The sequence below is a fragment of the Macaca thibetana genome, chromosome 4, assembly GCF_024542745.1.
Source record: "Macaca thibetana thibetana isolate TM-01 chromosome 4, ASM2454274v1, whole genome shotgun sequence".
Taxonomy (NCBI): Eukaryota; Metazoa; Chordata; class Mammalia; order Primates; family Cercopithecidae; genus Macaca; species Macaca thibetana.
The window spans coordinates 32,641,305-32,666,400 of NC_065581.1; the positions used below are offsets into that span (position 1 = coordinate 32,641,305).

Here is a 25,096-nt window from a genome sequence, read left to right on the forward strand (position 1 = left end):
AGATGAAGGCAGCGGCGGGGGGGTGGGGGGGGGCGGGCGGAGGGAGAGCGGGGAGGGGGGGAGCTTAAAGGGACCGAGGCGAGGGAGGGGGAGCGCTTCAGACGTTTCCCACTTGGTCTCTCTGCTCTCGGACCACCTCTCTTCTCCTCTCACCCTGGCATTCAAGCCCCCAGTTTGGGCTCCTTTGGAGTTGTCATGGAAACACGGAGGCTAGACCAGGCGAGGCGGGTGGGACTAAGGAAAGGAAGGAGGGAGAGAGAACTCTCTGGAGTCTCCCCCTCCAAGACTCACTTAGTGATTATATTGTGGGAGGAAGTGAACAGGTTCTCAGTGGAGTTAATGACCCAGGTGCCTCCAGGGGCACGTTGTCTCCCCGTCTTAGCTCCCTGCAAGGTGCCAGGGTCTTCTCTCAAATCCTTGGCCCCAGTTTCCCCCTATTTAGAAGAGATAAATACTTGTGTGTGAGAGAGAATTGTGCAGAGTTCAGAACTGCGATGGTCTGAAAAGTTCCCAGGATATGGTGAACTTGCCAACCTAGCAGTAAAGAGGGAGGCCCAGGTCTGTAATTCGGGGGGAGCTGGGCCTTGGGGGGAAAAGGGAGAGAGAGTTTGGGCGGTGTGCATACATACCTTCTTCATCCAGGACTAAGGAGCTGAAGCTCTTTTGGAGGGGGTAGGGAGTATGACTTAACTGCTCATTTCTGGCAGCTCTGTTGGTAATGTGTGCTGGTTTCCCCACTTTCCCTTTGCTTTTAAAGAGGCTGCTTAGAGTCTCTGGGCCGGTCAATGTTCAGATCCATTCCCTAAACCCCCCTACTCCCACCAACCACCTCCCACCAAGACGCATCTCCACCTCCTGAGTCGACCTGCGGTACAGCGTTATTAGTCTTTTTATTTGCTTATTGCATCTTGGGAACGCGTGGGTGGGTGAAGGGAGCAAGGATAGGAAGTCTATGGAGATTTACACCATTTTTTTTTTCTTTTTTTTTTTAAACAAAAACACAGCCAGATAATCATTATTCTTCCTTTACACCCCCCCAGCCCCCACCTGGGGCAGTCGCTCTCCCGGCTGCGTCCCTTTTCGTCCGTGTCCTAGCGGAGACTACAGAGCAGTACAGAGGCTCTCGCTGAAACCAGTCTCAGGCTCCAGAGAGTCAGATCACGGCTTCACACCAGTCGTTCTGGTCACTAGGCGTTCGCGTGAGCCCTCAACCCCTTACCGCTACCCCATCGTCACTCTACACCACTCCGAGAGCAAAATGGTTTGACTGAGACAAATTTAGACCAAGCAATGACCTTGTCAACAGAGAGAGGGGTTCAGACATGCTGAGAAATCCTTCTCTCTAGAGAAACGTCTTTAAATGCTAAGTAAAAACCCTAACAAGTAAAAGCCCTGAGGCACTAGGGTGCCGGGTAGGGATTATAGGCGGAGAGGTGGGACGCCTGAGGGTCTCGGTAGGGAGCCACCCAGAGATAACTCAGAGAACCACATTGTGGGGGTCGCTCAGGTTGAAAGACTGGTCGAAATTACAAGGGCATGAGTCAGCGCATCCCTATGCGCCCTCCGCCCCTTGGGGGTGGGTCGCTTATAGGGAGGGGAGTAGAGTAGGGCAGGAGAAATTGGGCCAGGCTGCACTTAGCTCAAGGGGCCTCGAGGACTCTCCGCGTCTCTGGAGACAAGGGCACTACACGCACTTCAGAATGAAGAGTTGTAAGTCGCTGACCTGGGGCGGACTGGAGGGTGGGGTGGGGGTGGGTATTGAGGGGCAAGCCCGGGCTGGCATCAGCCCTCCAGGCCACCCTGCCACTCACCCAGCACACGGCAAAATGCAGAGGACTACCTTTCCCTGGTCCACCCCCCGGCCGCCCCTTGGGGAATGAAAACTTCGTGTTCCGCTGCGAGCCAGACGCCTGTATTGGGAAGTGGGGAGAATCAAGGCGGGGGAAATCGGACCTTTGGGTCGCTGGGGGCAACGAAGCCTGGAGAGGCCTTCTTTCCATTCCCAGAATATGTTTGCTGCTTTTTCCTCTCCCCACCAGCCTAAATGGATCGCTCCGCCTAGTTCCTCCCCAGCACCAAGAGCGCAATGGAATATTCCATTGCCCCTCCGGTACTGGGTCTGTGTAGCCGGGAACGCTCGCGCGGTTGCCAGAGAAAGCCCCGGACGTGACGGATTTGCGCGACCCCAAGCAGCCCGTCCTTCCCCCTCCCATCCGTCATTCCCCTGCGCTGTCTTTCCTCACCCTTCCCCCTCCCCCGTGGGTTCCAGTCTTGGGAGAAGTAAACAGCGGGTGGAGCGAGGCCTACGGACCCAGGCCAGGTGGGAGTTTGCACGCTTCAAGGGGCCTGGGCTGCTGCTCGGGTATTACAGAACTCCGCGTTGTTCATGGCTGGGAAGATGCTTTCATCCCTGAACCTAGGGAACAAGTCCCCCGAACGCTGAGTTGGGGGCGGGACTTCGGGTGCGCGTTGGTGCGTCAACGTGGTAGGGGGGTGTGTTTGTAGGGAGAGGGCTGGAGTAAGTTAAAAGTAGGCTATTTTGTGACAGGGACCTGGTGAGGGACCTGGTGTGGGACCGAGAGGAGGTGGCTTGATTGCCAGGCGTCTGTTCCGAGGGAGGAGGGTGTTGCCATCTCCCTCACAGGCCTTTATCACCCTTTTCTCAGGCGGGAGCATGCTGGGGCTCTGGGGGCAGCGGCTCCCCGCGGCGTGGGTCCTACTCCTGTTACCTTTCCTGCCGCTGCTGCTGCTTGCAGTCCCCGCGCCCCACCGCGCGTCCTACAAGCCGGTCATCGTGGTGCATGGGCTCTTCGACAGCTCGTACAGCTTCCGCCACCTGCTGGAATACATCAATGAGGTCTGGCAGGGGACACCTGGGTGCAGGGCGTTAGAGGCGTCTACTGTGGCAGGGGAGGGAGAGCGGGGAACTGAAAGCCACCCCTCTGGGCCTGCCCAGTTCCTCAGGGAGCTGGTGCTGGCGTGGGGGAGAGTTGGGGGACGGGATCCCTGGTTCTAGCAGGGTACAATAGACCTGTGGATGCGGGCCAGGGGTGGCGTGTGGGAGCTTCTTAGCCTATCCCCGGTGGCTGCATTGCCCCCTTCCCACAGACACACCCCGGGACTGTGGTGACAGTGCTCGATCTCTTCGATGGGAGAGAGAGCTTGCGACCCCTGTGGGAACAGGTGCAAGGGTTCCGAGAGGCTGTGGTCCCCATCATGGCAAAGGCCCCTCAAGGGGTGCATCTCATCTGCTACTCGCAGGGTAGGCGACTCCCCTGCCCCTAACTCCTAAGCCCTATCTGAGGCTTGATCCTTATCTGAGGGACACTTCCTAGTGTCCCTTTTTCTGAACCACATTGCTCCAGGCACAACCCTGGTACCTGAGCCCTTCCTTTCTGACTTCCCTCAGCACCTGGGTCTCATCTCTGTCTTGAATGGGAGGGAGACTCCCTACACTGCTACCCCTTTGTTTCCTATTACCCATGGTTCTTGGACATAAGGGCAAATGGGGCAGGTAAAAACATCTTAGAATTAGAGGCAGGAGGCCCAGCATCTAATTCGGGCTCAGTCACTTATATGATGTGTGACATTTTGGCACAGGGTGTGCCTGCCTTCTGTAAGCCTCAGTCTCCTTTATGTACAGTATGTGTGTGTGTGTGTGTGTGTGTGTGTATGTATGTGTGTGTGTGTGGCAGTGGGGGTGGGGGGTGCTTCTGGCTTTGCTGTCCTTAAGTGTCTGCCCAATGTGGTGTTCTGCCTACAGGGGGCCTTGTGTGCCGGGCTCTGCTTTCTGTCATGGATGATCACAATGTGGATTCTTTCATCTCCCTCTCCTCTCCACAGATGGGACAGTATGGAGGTGAGTGGGCACTAGACCCCACAGAATGCCCTGAGTTTTGGGGGAACAGAGGTTTATGGTCACTTAACTGCCATTCTCTTGCCAGACACGGACTACTTGAAGTGGCTGTTCCCCACCTCCATGCGGTCTAACCTCTATCGGATCTGCTATAGCCCCTGGGGCCAGGAATTCTCCATCTGCAACTACTGGCATGGTGAGTGGGGATGCTGAACTGGGGCTTCCATGGATCAGGTCAGTTGCTTCCACCTCTGCTACAACCAATAGCAGTGATAACAATAAAGATAACATTTATTGAGCTATTTGAACAGGATCTGTTCAGAATTTCTTTTTTCTTTTTTTTTTTTGAGAAGGAGTCTTGCTGTGTTGCCCAGGCTGAAGTGCAGTGCTGATCTCGGCGCACTGCAACCTCCGCCTCCCAGGTTCAAGCGATCCTCCTGCCTCAGTTCCCCTAGTAGCAACTTGCTATTGCTGGGATTACAGGCAGGCGCCACCACGCCCGGCTAAGTTGTGTATTTTAAGTAGAGATGGGGTTTTGCCGTATTGGCCAGGCTGGTCTCAAACTCCTGACCTCAGGTGATCCACTCGCCTCGGCCTCCCAGAGTGCTGGGATTACAGGTGTGAACCATCGCACCCGGCCCAGAATGTTTTAAGTGTGTCACCTTATTGCCTTAGAAGGTTTAGTCTGTTGTGGGAGTCAGCAAACCTTGTCTATAAAGGGCCAGAGAGTAAATATTTTTGACTTTGTAGGACATAGAGTCTGTTTCACAACTCCTCAATTCTGCTGTTGTAGTGTGAAAGCAGCCATGTACCATATGTGAATGAATGTTCCTGTGTTCCAATAAAACTTCATTTACAAAAACAAGTAGCGGGCTGGATTTGGCCCATTGGTCACAGTTTGCCAACCTCTAGACCAGACCATGGGACCAGAATACTTGGGTTTGAATCTTGACCCTATTGGGTGACTTTGGGCAAGTTACTTAACCATTCTGTTACTTACTCAATTTTCCTTATCTGTAAAATATTATAGCATGTACTTCACCAGGTGGTTGTAAGGATTAAATCAATAAATGAATGCAATGTACTTTGAATAGCACCTGGCTCATATAGTAGATGCTAGATAAAAGTACTTGCTATTGCCAGGTGTGGTGGCTCACACCTGTAATCCCAGCACCTTGGGAGGCGGAGGTGGGCAGATCACCTGAGGTCAGGAGCTCAAGACTAGCCTGGCCAACACGGTGAAACCCCATCTCTACTAAAAATACAAAAAAATTAGCTGGGTGAGGGCACACGCTTGTAATCCCAGCTGCTTGGGATGCTGAGTTAGGAGAATTGCTTGAACCTGGAAGGCAGAGGTTGCAGTGAGCGGAGATTGTGCCACTGCACTTCAGCCTGGGTGACAGAGATTTCGTCTCAAAAAAAGAAAAGTGAGACCGGGCGCGGTGGCTCACGCCTGTAATCCCAGCACTTCGGGAGGCCAAGGCGGGCAGATCACGAGGTCAGGAGATCGAGACCATCCTGGCTAACAAAATACAAAAAATTAGCTGGGCGTGGTGGTGGGCGCCTGTAGTCACAGCTACCTGGGTGGCTGAGGCAGGAGAATGGCATGAACCCAGGAGGCAGAGCTTGTAGTGAGCTGAGACCGTGCCACTACACTCCAGCCTGGGCGACAGAGCAAGACTCTGTCTCAAAAAAAAAAAAAAAAAAAAAAAAAGTACTTGTTACTATGTTTAGAGTTATTATCACTACTGTTATTATTATTTTGAGACGGAGTCTCACTGTGTTGCCCAGGATGGAGTGCAGTGGTGCAATCTCAGCTCATTGTAACCTCCACCTCCTGGGTTCAAGTGATTCTTGTGCCTCAGCCTCCTGAGTAGCTTGGATTACAGGCATGGACCACCATGCCTGGCTAACTTTTGTATTTTTAGTAGAGACAGGGTTTTGCCATGTTGGGCAGGCTGGTCTCGAACTCCTGACTTCAAGAAGTGATCCACCTGCCTCGACCTCCCAAAGTGCTGGGATTATAGGCGTGAGCCACTGCACCTGGCCCATATTATCACTACTATTTTATTACTATCCACCTTGACTATTGCTGCAGCTTCCTTATTGGGCTTTTCACCACCAGTCTTGCTTCCTTTTTGTACTTCTTTTTCTAACTGCCCTTTGTACCCAGATCCCCACCACGATGACTTGTACCTCAATGCCAGCAGCTTCCTGGCCCTGATCAATGGGGAAAGAGACCATCCCAATGCCACAGGTGAGAATTCGGGCTCCTACCTGTGTTGCTTTTTCTGCTTCTTTGACTCCCTATGTCTCCCTCTCCAACCTATCCTGACCCCTGTGGCTGATTCAGCCTCTCTTCTTCCCATCCTACAGTATGGCGGAAGAACTTTCTTCGTGTGGGCCACCTGGTGCTGATTGGGGGCCCTGATGATGGTGTTATTACTCCCTGGCAGTCCAGGTAATAAGGGATTGTGTGGCCTGAAGATTGGCTAAAGACATCCCCCAACCCCAGTCAGTCTTTATCTCATGCCTAAAACTGGCCTGCTCCTTCCACCGTTCAGTTAGTGCGCCTCCCCCCATTTCATCATGTCACCCAAGACCAAAACCTGGGAGTCATATCCCAACCCCTTGTATCAAACCAGTCACTAAGTCCTGCTGACACTTCTCTCCATCCCTATCACCCCCTTCCTCATTTTATAAAAACTTTTAATTTTGAAATTCTTATAGATTCATAGGAAATTGCAAAGATAGTATAGAGAGGCCCTTCACCCAGCTTCCCCCAGTGGTTGCATCCTATGTAATTATAGCACAATATCAAAACCAGGAAATTCACATTGGTTCAATGTGTGTGTATAGTTCTATGCCATTTTATCACATTTCCTACCACCTCTTTATTTACCTGGACTATTATTATAACAGCCTCCAGCTTTGTCCCCTCCATCCTATTCCTTAGAAAAAAACCCATGACTCCATGGTACTATGTGCTTTCCTGTGTTATAGGTCACCATGAGTGATCTGTAATGTCACCTGAGCTACTTGAATCACTCAAGAAATATTTATTCAACATTATGGGCTCAGGCTTGTTCTGGGCCCTGGGGATGCAGTGGTAAATAAAAGAGAAGTCCCTAATGTTACCTAGCTTATATTCTAGTTTGCAAGACAGCTGATACATATATACAAATATATATGTCAGGTAATAAGGCAGGGGAAAGGATTAGAGGATGACTGGGGCCTAGTTTCAATAGTGGCCGAAGTCCTCCTGGAAGAGTTGCCATTCAATTAGAGACTGAAGGAAGTGAAGGAGAGAGTTGTGCTCTGGGTGGAAGAACCCCCCAGGGAGAAAGTATGGCCCCCATGCCCGGCCTTGCCCGGCCAATATTTTTTTTTTTTTTTTTTTTTGAGACGGAGTCTCGCTGTGTCCCCCAGGCTGGAGTGCAGTGGCACCATCTCGGCTCACTGCAAGCTCCGCCTCCCGGATTCACGCCATTCTCCTGCCTCAGCCTCCTGAGTAGCTGGGACTACAGGCGCCCACTACCGCGCCCGGCTAATTTTTTGTATTTTTAGTAGAGACGGTGTTTCACCGTGGTCTCGATCTCCTGACCTTGTGATCCGCCCGCCTCGGCCTCCCAAAGTGCTAGGATTACAGGCGTGAGCCACCGCGCCCGGCCAATATTTTTTAATTAAAAGATTTTAACTCCATCTGGCTGGGCGCGGTGGCTCACGCCTGTAATCCCAGCACTTTGGGAAGCCGAGGCGGGTGGATCACCTGAGGTCAGGAGTTTGAGAACAGCTGGGCAATGTGGAGAAGCCCCGTCTCTACTAAAAATACAAAAAGTAGCTGGGCATGGTGGCGCATGCCCGTAGTTCCAGCTACTCAGGAGGCTGAGGCAGGAGAATTGCTTGAAACTGGGAGGTGAAGGTTACAATGAGCCGAAAGGGTGCCACTGCACTCCAGCCTGGGGGACAAAGCAAGACTCCATCTCAAAAAAAAAAAAAAGAGAGATTTTAAGACCTTTTTGTTTTGAAATAATTTCATACTTGAGAAGTTTGCGCCTGTAATCCTAGCACTTTGGGAGGCCAAGGTGTGAGCCCAGGGGTTTGAGACCAGCCTGGGCAACATGGCAAAACCCTGTCTTTACCTAAAATACAAAAATTAGCTGGGCGTGGTGGTGTGCCTTTGTAGTCCCAGCTACTCAGGAGCCTGAGGTGCGAGAATCGCTTGAGCCTGGGAGGTCAAGGCTGCAGTGAGCCGAGATCTTGCCATTGCACTCCAGCCTGGGTGACAAGAATAAGACCCTGTCTCAAAAAAAAAAAAAAAAGTTACCAAAATAGCAAAAAGCAGACATGTATACTCCTCACCTACATTTCTCAAATGTTAACATTTTGTCATGTTTACATTAGTATCTTTTTTTCTCAATATATATACATTTATATATTTATTTTAATGTTGTGTTTAAAAATAAACATAGATTCAAATTGCCTGAATATGCGCTCACAGATTATTCAAAATTTTCCAACTGTCCTTATAGAAAAAAAAAATATCCAGTGGAAGATCCTAATCAGGATCTTGAGTTGCATGATCCTGTCATGTCTCTTTAGTATCTTTTTTTTTTTTTTTTATTGAGTCTGAGTTTTGCTCTTGTTGCCCAGGCTGGAGTGCAATGGCACAATCTCGGGCCACTGCAACCTCCACCTCCCAGGTTCAAGTGATTCTCCTGCCTGAGCCTCCCGAGTAGCTGGGATTACAGGTGCCCGCCACCATGCCCAACTAATTTTATATTTTTAGTAGAGACAGGATTTCTCCATGTTGGCCAGGCTGGTCTCAAACTCCTGACCTCAGGTGATCCACCCTCCTCGGCCTCCCAAAGTGCTGGGATTACAGGCATGAGCCACCACACCCGGCCTTTTTTTTTTTTGTCTTGAGACAAAGTCTCACTCTGTCTCCCAGGCTGGAGTGCAGTGGCGCGATCTCAGCTCACTGCAACCTCTGTCTCCCAAGTTCAAGTGTGCCTCAGCCTCCCGAGTAGCTGGGATCACAGGCATACGCCACCACACCCAGCTAATTTTTGTATTTTTAGTAGAGATGGGGTTTTACCATGTTGGCCAGGCTGGTCTCGAACTGCTGACCTCAGGTGATCTGCCCACCTCGGTCTCCCAAAGTGCTGGGATTATAGGCATGAGCCACTGTACCAGGCCTCTTTAGTATCTTTTAATCTGGAATGGTTTTTAGTCTTTGTCCATGACATTAATATGACATTGATATTTTTGAAGCATACTGATCAGCTGTTGTGTAGAATTTCCCTCAGTGTGGGTTGGATATTTCCTCATGCTTAGGTAATCTTTTTTTTTTTTTTTTGAGATGGAGTCTCACTCTGTCATCCAGGCAGGAGTGCAGTGGCGCGATCCCGGCTCACTGCAACCTCTGCCTCCCAGAATCAAGCAATTCTCCTGCCTCTGCCTCCCGAGTGACTGGGATTACAGGCGCCCGCCACCAGGCTCAGCTAATTCTGTATTTTTAGTAGAGACAGGGTTTCTCCACGTTGGCCAGGCTGGTCTCGAATTCCTGACCTCAGGTGATCCACCCTCCTCGGCCTCCCTAAGTGATGGGATTACAGGCTTGAACCACCACACCCAACTAATTTTGTATTTTTAGTAGAGATGGGGTTTCGCCATGTTGGCCAGGCTGGTCTTGAACTCCCGACCTCAGGTGATCCGCCGGCCTTGACCTCCCAAAGTGCTAGGATTACAGGTGTGAGCCATCTCGCCTGGCCAGTGATGCATTTTTGATGGGGTTTCTACAGAAGTGAGGTCGTATCTTCAGTGTATCACCTCATGAGGTACCTATATCCAGTGAGATATTTTTGAGTGTCCTCCCTTGCTGCCTGTCTCCCCAGTAGGCCTTGGGTTCCTTTGGGACCTTGGCCCACCTTGATTTCTTCCTTTTTTTTTTTCCTTTTTCCTTTCCTTTTTCTTTTCCTTTTTCCTTTCCTTTCCTTTTTGAGACGGGGGTCCCACTCTGTCACCCAGGCTGGAGTGCAGTGGCTTGATCTCAACTTACTGAGATCTCTACCTCCTGGGTTCAAGTAATTATCCTGCCTCAGCCTCTTGGGTAGCTGGGACTACAGGCACCTGCCACCATGCCCAGCTAATTTTTGTATTTTTAGTAGAGATGGGGTTTCACCATGTTGGACAGGCTGGTCTCGAACTCCTGGCCTCAGGTGATTTGCCTGCCTTGGCCTCCCAAAGTACTGCAATTACAGGCATGTGCCACTGCACCTAGCCAGATTTTCTACAGCTCTTCTGATAACTTCCCCACAAATCTCTTTGTAGCTTCTTTGGTTTCTATGATGCAAATGAGACGGTCCTGGAGATGGAGGAGCAACTGGTGAGCCCCCTGGGATTACTTCCCTTCCATCCACTGTCCCACCTTATTCCAGAGCCCTCTGTGTGACTCCCAAGCTGAAGGGTTCACCCTGTGGGGAGGAGGTCCAGGATCCCAGCAGTAACTCACTTTGTCTCTCCTTATGTCTCTCTTCCATGCTTCCATGCCCCTTCGACCACTTTGAAGGTTTATCTGCGGGATTCTTTTGGGTTGAAGACTCTATTGGCCCGGGGGGCCATAGTGAGGTGTCCGATGGCCGGGATCTCCCACACAGCCTGGCACTCCAACCGTACCCTTTATGAGACCTGCATTGAACCTTGGCTCTCCTGAGGATATATTCAGGGGTCCCCAGGAACTCCTCAGTCCAGAGACCAAGTGGTGGCCTTGGAAAGCAGATGTCAGGCTTTGGTGTGCCTGTGACCACCTCATTGCTCCCATATTATCCCCCACCAACCTGGCCTCCCAGAACCCCCTTCCTCTGCTCCGTGAATGACAAGTCCAGGCCTCCCCTACCTCATGTCTTCTCATTTGGGGGATTGCTCCGTGCTCTCCCTTTCTCTCAAGGCCGAAGTTGGGAATTGAGAAACCATGTTTTTAACTTGTGGCTGCTTTTGCTGCTGCTGCTCCTCCGTATCTGGCTGTATGGGAGGAGAACCCACGCCTGCCCACCACAGGGGTCTCCTTCCAGGCCACTCAGGACATTTTTAGCTTCTCTTCTCCCCATGTTCCCTTTTTTCTCTGAAGTCCCCTGTCATCAGCCCTCCTGACCCCTAAGAGAGACGACCCATGAGAGTGGGGTTCTGAGGCTCCCCTATGGGGACAGTTCCATTTTTGAAGTGTCAGTGTTGGGGAATATCTGTGGCCTATGAGGCCCATCTCAGGTTTGGGGATCCCCCAGTCCCTATGATCAGTGTTGGAGTACCCCCCTGGGAGAGCCCAGTTTCTTTGAGGCCCCAGGCCCTCTTTTAACTACCCTTGAATGGGTGTAACCCCTGTATTTATGGAAATAAAGTTCCATTTCCTCAGTGTGATGTGGCTCATTTCCAGGTGGAGGGGACCTGGCTCCGCAAGGAGGGTGGGGACGGAGCCTGAGGCCTGGGTGCCCAGATGCCTGGTCTAGGGTGGGGACCCCCTTGGTGTTTCCGCTCTCTCTCAATGCCCATTCTTTGTGGGTTCCTGATTCTCTGTGGGTTCTTTCCTGCTGAAGACAATTATTTTCCTCTCCCAGTCCCCAAGACTGGGGGGTTAAGCTCAGGGCTCCAGTGGTTTGGGCCTCAGCCTCATGGGTGGAATGCGCCTGCCACCCCCAGGCTAGACGAGGGGGCAGAGGGTCAGGGTGGGCATTTTTTGTGCCCCTTTTGAGCTTTGTGGGCCAGAGCTGGGTGTAGGGCTGGACAATGAGCCTCCTCTTCCTTGAAAGAAGGAATTTTGGCTGAGACAATAGGGCCCTGTCTGCTCTGGCATGGGAGGTGGTGGCTGACTCAATTCTGCTCCCCCTAAGCCCTAACAAATGTCCTCAAGAGAGGGGGGCAGTTTTCCCCTTGGTGCCCTGGGCTGCCCCCCTGCCCCTTTGTGACGACTTGCCCTTCTAGCTTTCCTCAGCTGATCTTGCTTTTTCTCCCATAACCTGACCTGCTTTGTTCCCTGCAGCTGTTTCTCTGCCCCCTAACTCTCCCCTAGCCTGTGTCGGGTTGAAGGGGGTACCTGGTGGTGTTACAGAGCTCGTAGCTTCTGATCTGGGGAGTCCAGAAATAGGGGCCTCAGAGGGTTGGAAAGATACTTCTAGGGAGCCCTTTGCTGGGGCGGGGATGAGGGTGGTGGGACTTGACCCTACTGAGCTGACCCTGCTGGAGCTAAGGAGGAGGCTTGTGGGAGGGGGCAGGAATGGGAGGACTCTCTGGCCCAGCCCCTCCTCTCCTTCTTAGCCTGCCAGGCCCACCCACCAGTCTGAGCTGCTTCTGCTGAGGCTGGTCTGCCTGAAGCCTCCCAGGAGAAAGGAGAAGCCAGGTGGGAATGGAGAGAGCGAGGAAGGCAGGTGGGGAGAGAATTTCAGTGGGGAGAGTGGGGTTTACTCAGAGACTTAGGGTGGGCGTGAGTTGAGGGGTGTTTTGTTGGAGCAAGGGATGTGCATTTAGGGCATACGTGATGGTGTGGGTGTGTGAGGGGAGTAGCAGTGTGTGAAAGGTGTGGAGTTTCCAGGTGCTTGGTTTATGTGTATGGTGTGAGGGTATATAGCTAGGGTTTTTTTTTTTTTTTTTTGAGACAGAGTTTTGCTCTGTCACCCAGGCTAGAGTGCAGTGGCACGATCTTGGTTCACTGCAACCTCTGCCTCCCCGGTTCAAGTGATTCTCCTGCCTCAGCCTCCCAAGTAGCTGGGATTACAGGCACCCAACACCACGCCCAGCTAATTTTTTGTATTTTTAGTAGAGATGGGGTTTCACCATTTTGGCCAGGCTGATCTCGAACTCCTGACCTTGTGATCCACCCGTCTCTGCCTCCCAAAGTGCTGGGATTACAGGCATGAGCCACCATGCCCGGTCAGCGAGGGTTTTGAAGGTATGAAGTTATAAGAGGGCATGTTAAAGACAGAAGGGTCGGCTGTGCATGGTGGCTCACACCTGTAATCCCAGCACTTTGGGAGGCTGAGGCGGGCAGATCACCTGAGGTCGGGAGTTCAAGACCAGCATGACCAACATGGAGAAACCCTGTCTCTACTAAAGAAAACAACAACAACAACAAAAAAACAAAATAAAACAGGCCGGGCATGGTGGCTCACGCCTGTAATCCCAGCACTTTGGGAGGCTGAAGTGGGCGGATCACAAGGTCAGGAGATTGAAACCATCCTGGCTAACATGGTGAAACCCTGTCTCTACTAAAAATAATAATAATAAAAAAAGCCGGGTGCGGTGGCAGGCACCTGTAGTCCCAGCTACTCGGGAGGCTGAGGCAGGAGAGTGGCATAAACGCAGGAGGTGGAGCTTGCAGTGAGCCTAGATCATGCCACTGCCCTCCAGCCTGGGCGACAGAGCAAGACCTGTCTCAAAAAACAAAACAAAACAAAACAAAACAAAAAATTAGCCAGGCGTGGTGTTGGGTGCCTGTAAACCCAGATACTTGGGAGGCTGAGGCAGGTGAATCACTTGAACCTGGGAGGCAGAGGTTGCGGTGAGCCGAGATCGTGCCATTGCACTCCAGCCTGGGCACTAAGAGTGAAACTCCTTAAAAAAAAAAAAAAAAAAAGGAGGGTCATAAGGGGAGGGTTGACTGTGTGTCCCTCCAGGTTGTGCAGAGGGGATGAGAAGTAGGTTAGAGGGGAGGTGGAGGGAGTGTGCTGGGATGTGAGCTTTTATGATGCTGAATGGATCATGATATGCTAAGGATAGGATAGCGCTGGGTTGTACACACAGGTGTAAGCAATTCTGGTGGCTAATATGTAACAGTGAATGTCCTGACTCCCTTAGAGGGCACCTGCAGAGTGCCCTTGGAGGGACTAGTGCTGGAGAAATTAATAGGAGAGAGGACAGACATCCATTAACCTTTTCTTGCCTGCAGCCTGTAGGGTCCAGCGTCAAAGAGAATCATGGGGTCCAGGGCTGAGCTGTGGACTCTCTTAGGCGGATTCTCCTTCCTCCTGCTACTGATATCAGGCGAGGGGGCCAAGGGTGGATTCCTCAGAGAGAGGTGACAACAGAGGGGGTGGGACCCGGGTGAGCTCTTCTCGGGAGCCTTCTGTTGGGGATGGGGCTTGACAGGAGGCAAAACTTAACTGAAAGTTTAGAATGGGGGTGAGAGGCTGTCATCTGGAGGGGGAGCGGGGCCTCAGTAGCCTCTTGAGGGAAGTGGGACTCCTGGCTCCCCAGGGCCTGGCCTACTCAATCTCTCCCACCTCATCCTCTGGCATGGAGGCAGTCAGGGAGTCTGCTCCAAGCAGACACTGGTGGTCCCGCTCCGCTATAACGAGTCGTACAGCCAACCAGTGTACAAGCCCTACCTGACCTTGTGCGCTGGGAGGCGCATCTGCAGCACTTACAGGTGAGGGATGGGGAGATGGGACCCCAAGAACCCCGACCAGGACCCGTACTCAGGGTCCTGAGCCAGGCGCTGTGTTCCAGGACCACGTACCGCGTTACGTGGCGGGAGGTGAGGCGGGAGGTGCAGCAGACCCATGCAGTGTGCTGCCAGGGCTGGAAGAAGCGGCACCCGGGGGCACTCACCTGTGAAGGTGAGGCTGAGTCTTCCAGGCCTTGCGGGGAGGCGCGCCCCACGGAGCTGGGGAGCTGGGTCATCGGTTAGAGACTGAACCCCACTTCTCTGTCTGCAGCCATCTGCGCCAAGCCGTGCCAGAACGGAGGCGTCTGCGTTAGGCCTGACCAGTGCGAGTGCGCCCCCGGCTGGGGAGGGAAGCACTGTCATGTGGGTGAGTCAGCTTGTCCTCCCCACCTACCCTGGCGCTTCCCCCCGCCCCCTCTCTCAGCCCCTTCCTCTTTTCGGTAACTAGACGTGGATGAATGTAGGACCGGCATCACCCTCTGCTCGCACCGTTGTCTTAACACCGCAGGCAGCTTCACCTGCGGCTGCCCGCACGACCTAGTGCTAGGCCCGGACGGGCGCACCTGCACGGAGGGGTCCCCAGAACCCCCAACCAGTGCCAGCATACTCAGCGTGGCCGGTGAGCGGGCAGGAATACAGGCCACCGGGGGAACCCGGGACAGGCGTCCAGGCTTGGGCAGTGGTTATGTTCTTGGTCTTCTTTGTCCCTAGTTCGGGAGGCGGAAAAAGACGAGCGCGCTCTGAAGCGGGAGATTCGCGAGCTGCGAGGGCGCCTGGAGCGGCTGGAGCAGGTAAGCTAAGCCTGCTGGGTGGGGCGAGGCCAGACGTCACTATCCATACCCTGAGGCATCTCTTCCTTTGTAGTGGGCCAGTCAGGCTGGGGCCTGGGTCCGAGCGGTGCTGCCCATGCCGCCTGAAGAGCTGCAGCCAGAACAGGTGGCTGAGCTGTGGGGCCGGGGTGACCGGATCGAATCTCTCAGCGACCAGGTGCTGCTGCTGGAGGAGAGGCTAGGTGCCTGTGAGTCCTCACGCTCCTCCCGCCTTGACTTCTATTCCCCGACCTTCCCCAAGACCCCTCCCCATTCAAGCACACCCTCTTTTCTCCAAGCCCCCTCTCCAACATTCACTGTCCTCATGCTTCTCCACTTCACCATCGTTCTCTTCTGAAATCCTGTCCCCAGCCCAATAGTTTCACTTACTGTTTGGTGAGAGTGGCAGTGTAGTCCACTCCAGGCTGACCACAGCCACTGTGTCTGCCATGTCATTAACCAGGCTCCTGTGAGGACAACAGCCTGGGCCCTGGCCTCAGTCATCGATAAGAAGCCTCTACAGCACCCCTAATTTATACAGAAGCCAGACCCACTAATCCTCTGGGATTGGCCGACTGTGAGCTGCAGATAAGGCTATCAACCACCAAAGAGCAATGAACAATGGAAACTTCAGAGAGCTGAAGAAAGGGGGAGGCCTGTGTTCTGGGCCCACCCCTGAGTCTTCTGGCTGGGGGCAGGTTGCCTGGGCAAGAACTGCTTCTTCGATTCCTTAACAAATGCAACCACCAAGCACCCAGATCTTTCTCTCTCTCTCTTTATTTTCAGTTTTTTGCTGTTATCCAGATAATTAATAAAAACCAACCACGCAAAACTGGGTCCCACCCTCTCCTTTTGCTCCCAGCCTACCTCCCCAGTTGTGGGAACAGGTCTGGAGCGAGAGGCAGGGAATGGCTAATGCCACCGGGAAGAAATGAAAACTGGCTCAGAGAGGGGGAAACCTCAACAGAAAAAGAAATAAATTAAAAGCCCTCCTATCCCCTCCAGCCAGGGTTTGTTCCTTTCCCCAACTCCCCAGGGGGCAGAAGTGAGCGCAGCACCCGATGTCTGCTTCTTCCCCTTGTGTCTGGTGAAATGGTGCAGCAGGGCTGCAGGGGGCTGAGTGGGGTCAGGTCCACTGAAGAACTGTACCATGGGGACAAAGAAAACCAGAAATGTGGAGACTGAACTGGTATCCCAGAGAGTACACAACCCTGGGCATCTGGGCAAGGGCAGGCATGAGACCTCTGAATTAGAAGGGTCCAGCCCCCACTGACGGGAGGCTACACTGGGAGGGAAGGTGAAGGTGCTGAGGAAAGCTCCCAGGATGAGCCTGGGAGGACTGCTCCAGGTATCAGCTTCCAGCCACAGGGCGAGAAGTCCTCCTCACATGGATGAGTCCATTGAATCCATGGACTTTGGGGTGGGGGAGAATTGTTCCACAGAATGGATGAGTCCACTGGCCAATGTGGAGTAGAGGGGGAGAGAAGACCACACAGGAAGAGACTCCACTGGGGATGGAATGTTCCCCACCCTTGTGTAGGGGGAGTCACTGGAGATGAGGGGGAGGCAACTGTCCCACAGACAAAACAGTAGGAGGTGGGAGTCAAGAGTGGAGACTGCACGGAGGCAGGAGTCCATGGATGGGGCCAAGAGGGGGCAGGAGTGGCGCTGTATCCACATTCACTTCAGAAGTTGAAGATTCCAAAGAGGAGAATAAGTGGGGAGAGGGGAGACAAGGAAGAAGGTTTGGCCCTGCTTCAGGGCCCACTGGGTGGGTAGGTGTGGGGAAGAAGATGGGGACAGATGGGAGGAGAGCTCAGAGCCAGGGTTCACCCACCCCCGCCAGGCTTCTTCAGATAGTCACCACCACCCCGGCCATCGGTGGAGATTTCCCGGAAAACAGTGAGCATGGAGTGCCGGACTCTGTCAGCCAGAGCTGGGACGTCATCTGGTGTCAGCCCTTCTGTGGGCACTGGGGGCAGCACCCGCACCTGACATTGTCCTGGGGCAAGGGGAGCACCATCATGGCCTGTCCACCCAGGTCTTTGCCCACAGGTGGGGCCCAGCTTCTGAGGGATACTCTTCCTCAACCTTTCAGTTCTCTTCCCCCAACCCTGGACAACCATCCCTGGGCTTGCCAGCTGCCACTTCTGAGGCCCTTCTATACAAAGCCTTCTCCAATTCCCAGTCCAGACATCTCCTCAGCACTCCTCCAGCCCCCCTCCTCTGGGTTTGGCATTTACTGCTGAATGAGTGTTATTCATTACAGCTTTGTGCACACAGGCCTTATCTTTCCTGCTAGATTAGTAACAGCCTCTCTTGGTGGGACCAAGTGCTACCCACCTGGCAGGGTATGGTGGTGCTTGGTAAAGACTTATTGGCTACTGTGGGTTAAACTAGATGACCGTGTGGACATCTCATGGCTCTGACACTGAATGATCCCCCTGCCTCACAGGGATGTCCTCCCAGCCTCTCTGGACACACCCGACCCCAGAACTGCTCAAAGCCCTCACCCGAGGTGAAGCGGCGCTCCTTCTTGCAGTAGAAGTCTTGGTAGGAGGACATGACTATGGGGACAATGGGAACCTGGGGAAGGGGTAAAGCAGGTCAGTCCACAGCTCTCTTCTGAGACTCCTACAATAAGCCCCTGCCCAGAGATGAGGGAATGGTGGGGGTGGGCAGCTGAGTAGCAGAACAGGGAGCAGTAGTCACCTGGGCCTGCACTGCAAGATGGAAGGCGCCACGTTTGAAGGGCAGCATGGAGCCGTTGTGGTTTCTCGTTCCCTCAGGAAACACCCAGACCCTCACCTGGGGGAGAAAGAAGGTCAAGGAAGACAAACACATATGGAGGAGTCAGAGTAGGTGTGATGTTATAATGGGACCTCTGAGGCCCATTGGCCCTGCATATCAGTTTATTTACAACTATTCTACTTTCTATCCCTCCAATCCCCCATTTCCCCAGGATGACTCACGTCCTGGGTGAGCAGGGTCTGGGCGACCTCAGACATGACACTGATGGCATCCCCCGTGCGCTTCCGGTCGATGAAGATGACTCCTGCCAGCCAGCAGGCCAGCCCGGCAGAGCCAGCCCACAGTAGCTCACGCTTGGCAATGGGCACACAGCGGCCTGGCAGCACTTCCATCATCCCTTGGGCAGGGTGGGGGTGGGTGAGGATTGGGGTGGAGGCAGTGTCACAGAAAGCAACCCACCTCACCCAGATCATCACCCACTCTGGTAGGGACTGGAGGTGAAGGAGGAGACTAGGCAGGGGGAGCCCCAAGTGAAGGAAAGGGTGACCAAAGGTGTATGTACCCTGCTTATGAGGGCAGTTCTACCCAGGGAATGAAGGCCTGAGCGGGAGACAAGGGGGCAATGTCCCAGAGGAAGGAGAATTAAGGATCTCAAGGAGAAGATATTCTAGGGAAGGTTCCAGGAGGGGAGGCATGACTGGGGGAGGTGTGCCCTGTGGTGGGGTCTCACCAAGCAGATCGAGGGAGCTCTGGTGGTTGGAGACAACAACATAGGGCTGTGAGGGAGGGAAGTGGTGAGCCCCTCGCACCTCCACTCGGATCCCGTACAGGTATTTGATGTGGAGCAGCATTAGACGCAAGATCCTGTGGGGTCACGGCAAGGGGTCCCAGTGGGATCCATTGATGTCCATCTGCATGCCTCAGCTCCCCCCAACCCTATTGTCTTTCTGACCACCTTTGCAGTCCTCTCCCCATTCCCTGTCTCTGGTCTCTCTCAGTCTTTTCTACACACACCATGCCCCCTTCCCCCAATCCACTACTCGCTTTGTACCCTTAGGTTCCCTCATTGCCCAAGACCCCTTGCCCCTCACTTCATGTTCTCAACGTTGCGTCCTCGCACGGCACACACAGGGATGGCGAGCACAGCCAGGAAGAGGATCCAGCCATTGTAGAAGGCCATCTTGAAGAAGTACTTGGCACTGGGGCTGCAGAACCACAGGGTGGGCAGCAGGAAGAGCAGCAGCAGGAAGAGCAGCAGCAGCAGCATCCATGCCCCTGGCCACAACTCCATTCTGGCCACCTGCAGGGGATGGGGCAAGGGACAATCAGCCTGGTTTCTGGAGGCCAGTGGGGTAGGCAAGGCACAGAAGGCAGGGTTGGGGACTGGTGCTATGAGGACAAGGGCCAGAGAAACAAGCTGGGGCAGGGTTCCCATTGAAACCTTCCCAGGAAGCCTCTCTAGGATGAGGGTGGTGGAGATAGAGCTCAAGACTGCTCTCCCATTCCTCTTCCCGAAGGCTCCAGATATATTCAGACAAGAGACACAAGACATGGACATCTACACCTCACAGATACCTGACAATAAATGACAATAAGAATGATAGTAACACTTGTAGCTGGTAAGGGTCTTATAATGGTCTATACTTGTGCCGTCCAAGAAAGTAGCCACCACCTACATGTGGCTACTGAGCACTTGAAATGCAGCTAGTCTGAACTGAGGTGTGCTGGAAATGTAAAATACACATCATATTTCAAAGACTGAATAAAAAACAAAATGTAACATATCCCATTATTAATCTTTTATACTGACTACATTTTGAAATTATAATCTTGGGCCAGGCGCAGTGGCTCACGCCTGTAATCCCAGCACTTTGGGAGGCCGAGGCGGGTGGATCACAAGGTCAGGAGTTCAGGACCAGCCTGAACAACATGGTGAAACCCCGTCTCTACTAAAAATACAAAAATTAGCCGGGCCTGTTGGCACATGCCTGTAATCCCAGCTACTTGGGAGGCTGAGGCAGGAGAATTGCTTGAACCCAGGAGGTGGAGGTTGCAGTGAGCCCAGATCACACCACTGCACTCCAGCCTGGGCAACAGAGTAAGACTCTGTCTTTAAAAAAAAAAAAAAAAAAAAAAGAGAGAGAGAAAAGAAATTATAATCTTTTAGATGTATCAGATTCAAGAAAATATATTACTAAAATTAATTTCACTTTTTGCCTTGTAAAAATGTGGCTACCATAAAAAAATTACGTATGTGGCTTGCATTATATTTCTGTAGAACAGCACTGGTCTACATATTAAGTTAAACTCTTAAAATGACCCATACAATAGTCTAGAAAGTACTATTATTATTTACATTTTATAGGAAATAGGCCCAGAAAGGCTAAATAACTTACCTGAGATCATACAGCTCCTGAGTTAAATCTAAGCCGCCTGTGTTCCTAACCACTCGGTTATGCTGACACTGGTATGTACTGCATATACATATACGAACACAGCACACAGCATATATGGTGACTGTGACAGAACACCCACAGCCATATACCCAGGGGCCAAATGGCAAGATTAAAAGTTCATGTCACTAATGCCAACACACAGTCATACAAAGACTAACACGTTCACACACAGACACAAATTTATAATTACACCCAGTGACAGATAAAATAATGTGAATGCGTAACTAGTAACTAGAAAAATCCCTCTCCACCCAGGCAGCTCCCCCATTCCTAGGTAGACTTATGGACATACCTGGAATAGTTACAAAGACCAATCCTACCTCCACACAGGCAAATGAATCCAACCACCCTTTCCCTTCCTTCTAGTGACACTGTGTGGGCAGGTACAGTGTGTAAGGCCTCACCAAGTGAAAAATGGAGGGCAGGGAGTAAAGGGGACATAACAGCACTTGCCCTGGGAGAGGAAAGGGCTCAAGAGGAAGAGGGGCAGGACACAGAACCTGTGTTCTAGGTTCTTCCTCCTTCCTCCACTCTGCCCCACTGTTGGGGGCAGGGTAACAATTCACAAAAAGGGTGTACAGGCAAATACCTGTCATTCCTACTGAGGCCACAGGCACTGTCTTCCCATGACGGGAAGGGCTATGCTCAAAGGTAAGCCTATTGCCAAGCAAGAAGGTAACAGGCAATAGAGGAAACAGGAGACCCTGTCAGTTGGAATACTGTAGGCTTTCTGAGCTGCTCCATCCCACTGCCCCTACAAGTTCAGAACAGCATCATTTCTCCCCTGAACTATGTGGAGTAGGCTCCTAACCCCCTCCAATCCATCTTCCACGTAGCAACCACAGAGATTTTTCTGTTAATACAAATTTTTTTGAAACGCAGAGCATTTCCCTGTCTTGCCTAAAGGTTCTTCTTGACAAGTTGACTTCTGCTTACATCTTCGACCACATCCTCACAAAACTCTTTTTGTTCCAGTCAAACTGATTCACTTCAGTTCCTCAGACACCATGATCTTTCACGCTTCCGCACCTTGAACATGCTGTTCCCTTTGGCTGGAATGCCCGGATCTTTTCCTGCCTCACACAGCTCAGTGTCACCTTTCGGAGGGCTGCCTGAACCCCTCCAGGCCTGTGCTTTCATTACACTTTTATCTTGACCAGTGGGTCTTGAAGTGTAGAAATGCAAATTATTAGACTTCACCCCAGATCTACTGAATCAGAAATTCTGGGCATTAGGTCCAGCAATCTATTTTTCTTTTTCTCACTCAGACTGGTTTTGAACTTCTGGGCTCAGGTGATCCTCCTGCCTCAGCCTTCCAAACTGTTGGGATTACAGGTGTGAGCTATCATGGCTGGTTAGCAATCTGTATTTTAACAAGCCCTCTGGTGAGTCTGATGTGCGCTTGAATTTAAGAACCACTGATCTTGACAACACACTATGTGTTGACTGGCATTTTTGTTTCCCTCCTTAGGCTGTAAGCAGCTTAAGGACAGGGACTCTGTCTTATCTCCAATACCAGGACAATAGGAGATGGAGTAGGTGCTCAACAAACACTTGCTGAACAGATTCTAAGGCTATATACACACCCACAGAGCCACAACTAATGACAGAGATGGCAGTTCTGATCACAAGTTAGATAGTTACCCTCTTGAGTAGTACTGACTACTAAAAGAAAAGTCACTGAGAAAGTAACGAACACATGAAGCCTAATGGTAACCGACTCTGAATAGATACATGCAATACATGGCCATAATGAAGGCAGAGTAACAATAATCAAGAAGAGGTCATGTCACAAGAGAAATGCACAGAATGGGATTAACATGCCACAGGGAAAGATGCTGCTCTCATCAAATGTGTGCCAACAGTGAAAAGAATGGAAGATAACGTCCATAAATACCAACGATGGGGTTCACAGCAGGATTGACCCTGTGACATGCATTGATCTCATGGACACAGACTGTACACAGTCACTGGAAAGATAATGTTTGTGTAGAGAGGTATGGGCCAGGGAGGTCACCAAGGTAAGGCATGCAGGGATGGTTCTTTGCAGACCTGGAGACCCAGTTACCTTCTTCTCTAACACTTGATATTAAGTGACCCTCTTCAGAGAACAAAAGTCCAAGGATTTAGAAATGCAATGGAGGGCCAAATTTAATGAGCGTACGGTTCATAAAATACACTGATGATAAATTTATAACACACATTCTATGGTCCTGTTACATCAGTGTATTGTGCAAAGGGGCATACACATGTGTTCTGTGAACTGTGACTGGGAAAACACAGCAAACGGGCCAACTGAGTCAGACATGAGTGTGTAGGCTATTCAGCCAAGCCATGGGATCCCACACATGAAGACTACTGCAAATGGTAGGACCACAGACATGTCAGCCAAAGTAAAATAAGGTATATAACCTTCACATGCTGAAATAAACATGCCAAAACATAAAACGTGCGAGTAACAGGAAACTATAAAACAGGTGCAATATAAGAAAACTCACACACATGCGGTACTTGAACATGTCAAAATTGGATGTGAGACGTGGACACAAGAACGGAGAATGGGCAATTCTGATGGAAAATAACACACCATTTCTACACAGCCTATGGAGAGCATTGGGACAACCTAGTTGCACACAAGCCATTAAACATGTCAAAGGCACACAGACTCAATGTAGAAAACATGGCTCCCATAAGGCATTTGTGTGTAAGGGTCCAGCAGTGTGGAAGGCCACTGAGAAACAAGAGGTCCTGTGCCTAGATGGAAACAGAGGGGCCTAAGGGTATATTCCTAAGAGGCAAATTCTGCTGGCCGCCTCCCCTCATGACCCCCGCAAGAGTCATGTGGGGTCAAAGGGCAAGAAAAGGAATTGGGGAAGGTGTAGGGAATTCCCTCTCCAGGATTCCCTGTGCACACTCCCAGTCCCAAATTCACAAGGGTTTCCATTTCTCCCCCTCCCGTGTCTCTTCCATCCTTCCTCCCTCTCAGGTCCCCTCTCCTATCCCCAGCAACCCTCTTCCCAGTCAGCCCCTCTCCTTTCCCCAGCAACCATCTCCCCCAGTCGGCCCTCCCAGACCCAATCTCTCCCCTTCCCCTCATCCTAGTCGCTTTCAGCACCCTCTTCCCTCCTCCTCCCATCCCTTTCCCGCCCACACCTCAGTGGGGTGGGGGGCCTGGGGGGCTGGCCCCCTCCCCAGCCAGGCTGCGGCAGCGGTGGTGGCGGATGGCTGTGTCTCTGCCTCTGTCGGGGTGTCGGTGCCAAGGGGGCGACGGGATTTGGGGGTGTCCTAGCCCCGGCCGATGGAGGGGAGGTGGGAGTGGGAGGTTGGGCCCATAGCGGTAGGAATAGTGGGGGGTTGTCCCCCCAGCACCCTCCCTCCCTCCCTTTCTGCTGTCTTTCTGAGGGCTGGGGCTTCTGCTGCCGCTATTCCCCCCCCACCCCTCCCCAACGCCTGCTGGTTTCCGGGGCCGGCCAGGAAGTGGAGGGCGGTGATGGGCAGCCTGTTTTGCCAATCGTCTCCCAGAAACTCAGGCATCTCCTCCCCACGTCTACCAGTGTACTCTTGGGAGCCCCGCCCCAGGAGGGCTCAGGCGGGCCCTCCCTCTGCCTTTGCTCCCGTCTCTGGCTCCAGCTGCATCTTTTTATTCTCTAACTCCCTTTGAGTTCTGGATCCCCTGGTGCTATATTTCTCCTTCGGCACATTCCTTCCTTTATTCTCCATCAGCTCTCTTTTAACTGCCACTTTTACTTGGTCTCTTTTTTTCTCAACTCCGGTTATCTGCTGCTTATTCCCCGCAACTATTCTTAAGGACCCCTCTTCCCGTTCCCCTTTCAATTCTAAGCATTTATCAAACACCTACCTACCATATGACAAGCATTAAGTTCACCTCTCTTATTTTTCTCTCCAGGACTCCATCTCACCCCATCTCACTCTCCAGTCCTCTGGTCTGGTTTCCTTTGCCCTTTGTCCCTCACTATCTCCCAGCTGTCCAGCTCCCCCCTCCACCTGCCTTCTCTGACCTTTAAAGAGATCTCTTTGGCCTCATCCCTGACCCTTTCCTTTTCCATGCTCTTTTCCTTCTGTACTTTTTCTTTCCTACTTCCTTCCTATCAGTCTCCTTACTTCCCCAAGCTGAGACAACCCCTTCTCACAACATACAATATGGGTACATCTTTTCTTCCAATGGAAATTGGGCGTCAGGAGTGCTTTCTAGAAAAAGACAAAGTGAGGAAGAATGCCGATTCCTCTGGATGAGGATGCCTCCTTAATTTGGTAGCCATGTATCTAGTTTTCCACCCCCTCTTCTCTTCCTCCACTCCCATTATCACTTTACTAGGACCATTCCATCACTTCACTCTCCTTCATTTCCACCTTTCCCTCTCAATATCTTAAACCTCCAGTTTCCTGAATCCTCATCTGCCCCAGTCCTTCTTTACGCAACTGCTAACTTCTCATCTTTCCTTACTTTTGAGTCACATGGGATCTTTTATCAAGGTCCCGCCTCTAGCCACACCTTTACCCTGCATGAGTTTACATGCCCTCGGGAAGAGGATTGGTAGTGGGAAGACTGTTACCTAGTTCTGCTCCTTTGGACACAGTGAGGGTCAATGATTGTAGGAAAGGCCCAAACTCTCCGGGGTCCAACCCTGGAGGAAGACCCTATTTCTGATGGGCAAATTATAAGGAGGAAAGGGCGGGTCTTAAGGAGACCCCCCGTGGGTCTCCTTAAAAGGGGCGGGCCGTGCCCCTTCTGCACCAGTCACAAAGAGGGTGAGCCCAGAGCTTTTCT

At 52.0% G+C, this 25,096-nt stretch overlaps 4 protein-coding genes across 11 annotated transcripts in view; 2 read left to right on the plus strand and 2 right to left on the minus strand.

Moving 5' to 3' along the window:
* The window catches only part of PRRT1 (proline rich transmembrane protein 1), a 44,449-nt gene that overhangs the window by 3,559 nt on the left and 15,794 nt on the right, over nucleotides 1-25,096 (minus strand). The window lies entirely within an intron of this gene.
* PPT2 (palmitoyl-protein thioesterase 2) lies at nucleotides 38-12,489 on the plus strand. 3 transcript variants are annotated; one of them, XM_050788617.1, is made up of 10 exons: nucleotides 38-1,710; nucleotides 2,040-2,320; nucleotides 2,667-2,857; nucleotides 3,109-3,262; nucleotides 3,764-3,859; nucleotides 3,945-4,052; nucleotides 6,030-6,113; nucleotides 6,233-6,317; nucleotides 10,190-10,244; nucleotides 12,167-12,488. In XM_050788617.1, the coding sequence occupies exons 3-10, from the start codon at nucleotides 2,675-2,677 to the stop codon at nucleotides 12,323-12,325; spliced, it is 924 nt and encodes a 307-aa protein (XP_050644574.1). In that variant the 5' UTR covers nucleotides 38-1,710; nucleotides 2,040-2,320; nucleotides 2,667-2,674; the 3' UTR covers nucleotides 12,326-12,488. The 3 variants fall into 3 exon arrangements, with proteins under 3 accessions (XP_050644574.1, XP_050644572.1, XP_050644573.1); XM_050788615.1 differs by lacking the exon at nucleotides 2,040-2,320 and having other exon boundaries at nucleotides 12,167-12,489; XM_050788616.1 differs by lacking the exons at nucleotides 2,040-2,320; nucleotides 12,167-12,488 and adding an exon at nucleotides 10,428-11,266.
* EGFL8 (EGF like domain multiple 8) lies at nucleotides 12,167-15,932 on the plus strand. Of its 4 annotated transcripts, none has more exons than XM_050788619.1 (9): nucleotides 12,167-12,248; nucleotides 13,794-13,922; nucleotides 14,151-14,273; nucleotides 14,354-14,463; nucleotides 14,563-14,658; nucleotides 14,740-14,910; nucleotides 15,003-15,082; nucleotides 15,156-15,309; nucleotides 15,564-15,932. In XM_050788619.1, the coding sequence occupies exons 2-9, from the start codon at nucleotides 13,822-13,824 to the stop codon at nucleotides 15,608-15,610; spliced, it is 882 nt and encodes a 293-aa protein (XP_050644576.1). In that variant the 5' UTR covers nucleotides 12,167-12,248; nucleotides 13,794-13,821; the 3' UTR covers nucleotides 15,611-15,932. The 4 variants fall into 4 exon arrangements, with proteins under 4 accessions (XP_050644576.1, XP_050644579.1, XP_050644580.1 ...); XM_050788622.1 differs by having other exon boundaries at nucleotides 12,221-12,276; XM_050788623.1 differs by lacking the exon at nucleotides 12,167-12,248 and having other exon boundaries at nucleotides 13,299-13,922; nucleotides 14,800-14,910.
* Nucleotides 15,862-24,985, minus strand: AGPAT1 (1-acylglycerol-3-phosphate O-acyltransferase 1). 3 transcript variants are annotated; one of them, XM_050788625.1, is made up of 7 exons: nucleotides 24,171-24,985; nucleotides 18,943-19,151; nucleotides 18,582-18,715; nucleotides 18,073-18,248; nucleotides 17,813-17,908; nucleotides 17,614-17,686; nucleotides 15,862-17,102 (listed from the first exon to the last, which is right to left on the minus strand). In XM_050788625.1, the coding sequence occupies exons 1-7, from the start codon at nucleotides 24,171-24,173 to the stop codon at nucleotides 16,930-16,932; spliced, it is 864 nt and encodes a 287-aa protein (XP_050644582.1). In that variant the 5' UTR covers nucleotides 24,174-24,985; the 3' UTR covers nucleotides 15,862-16,929. The 3 variants fall into 3 exon arrangements, with proteins under 3 accessions (XP_050644582.1, XP_050644584.1, XP_050644583.1); XM_050788627.1 differs by having other exon boundaries at nucleotides 24,167-24,185; XM_050788626.1 differs by lacking the exon at nucleotides 24,171-24,985 and adding an exon at nucleotides 23,461-23,766.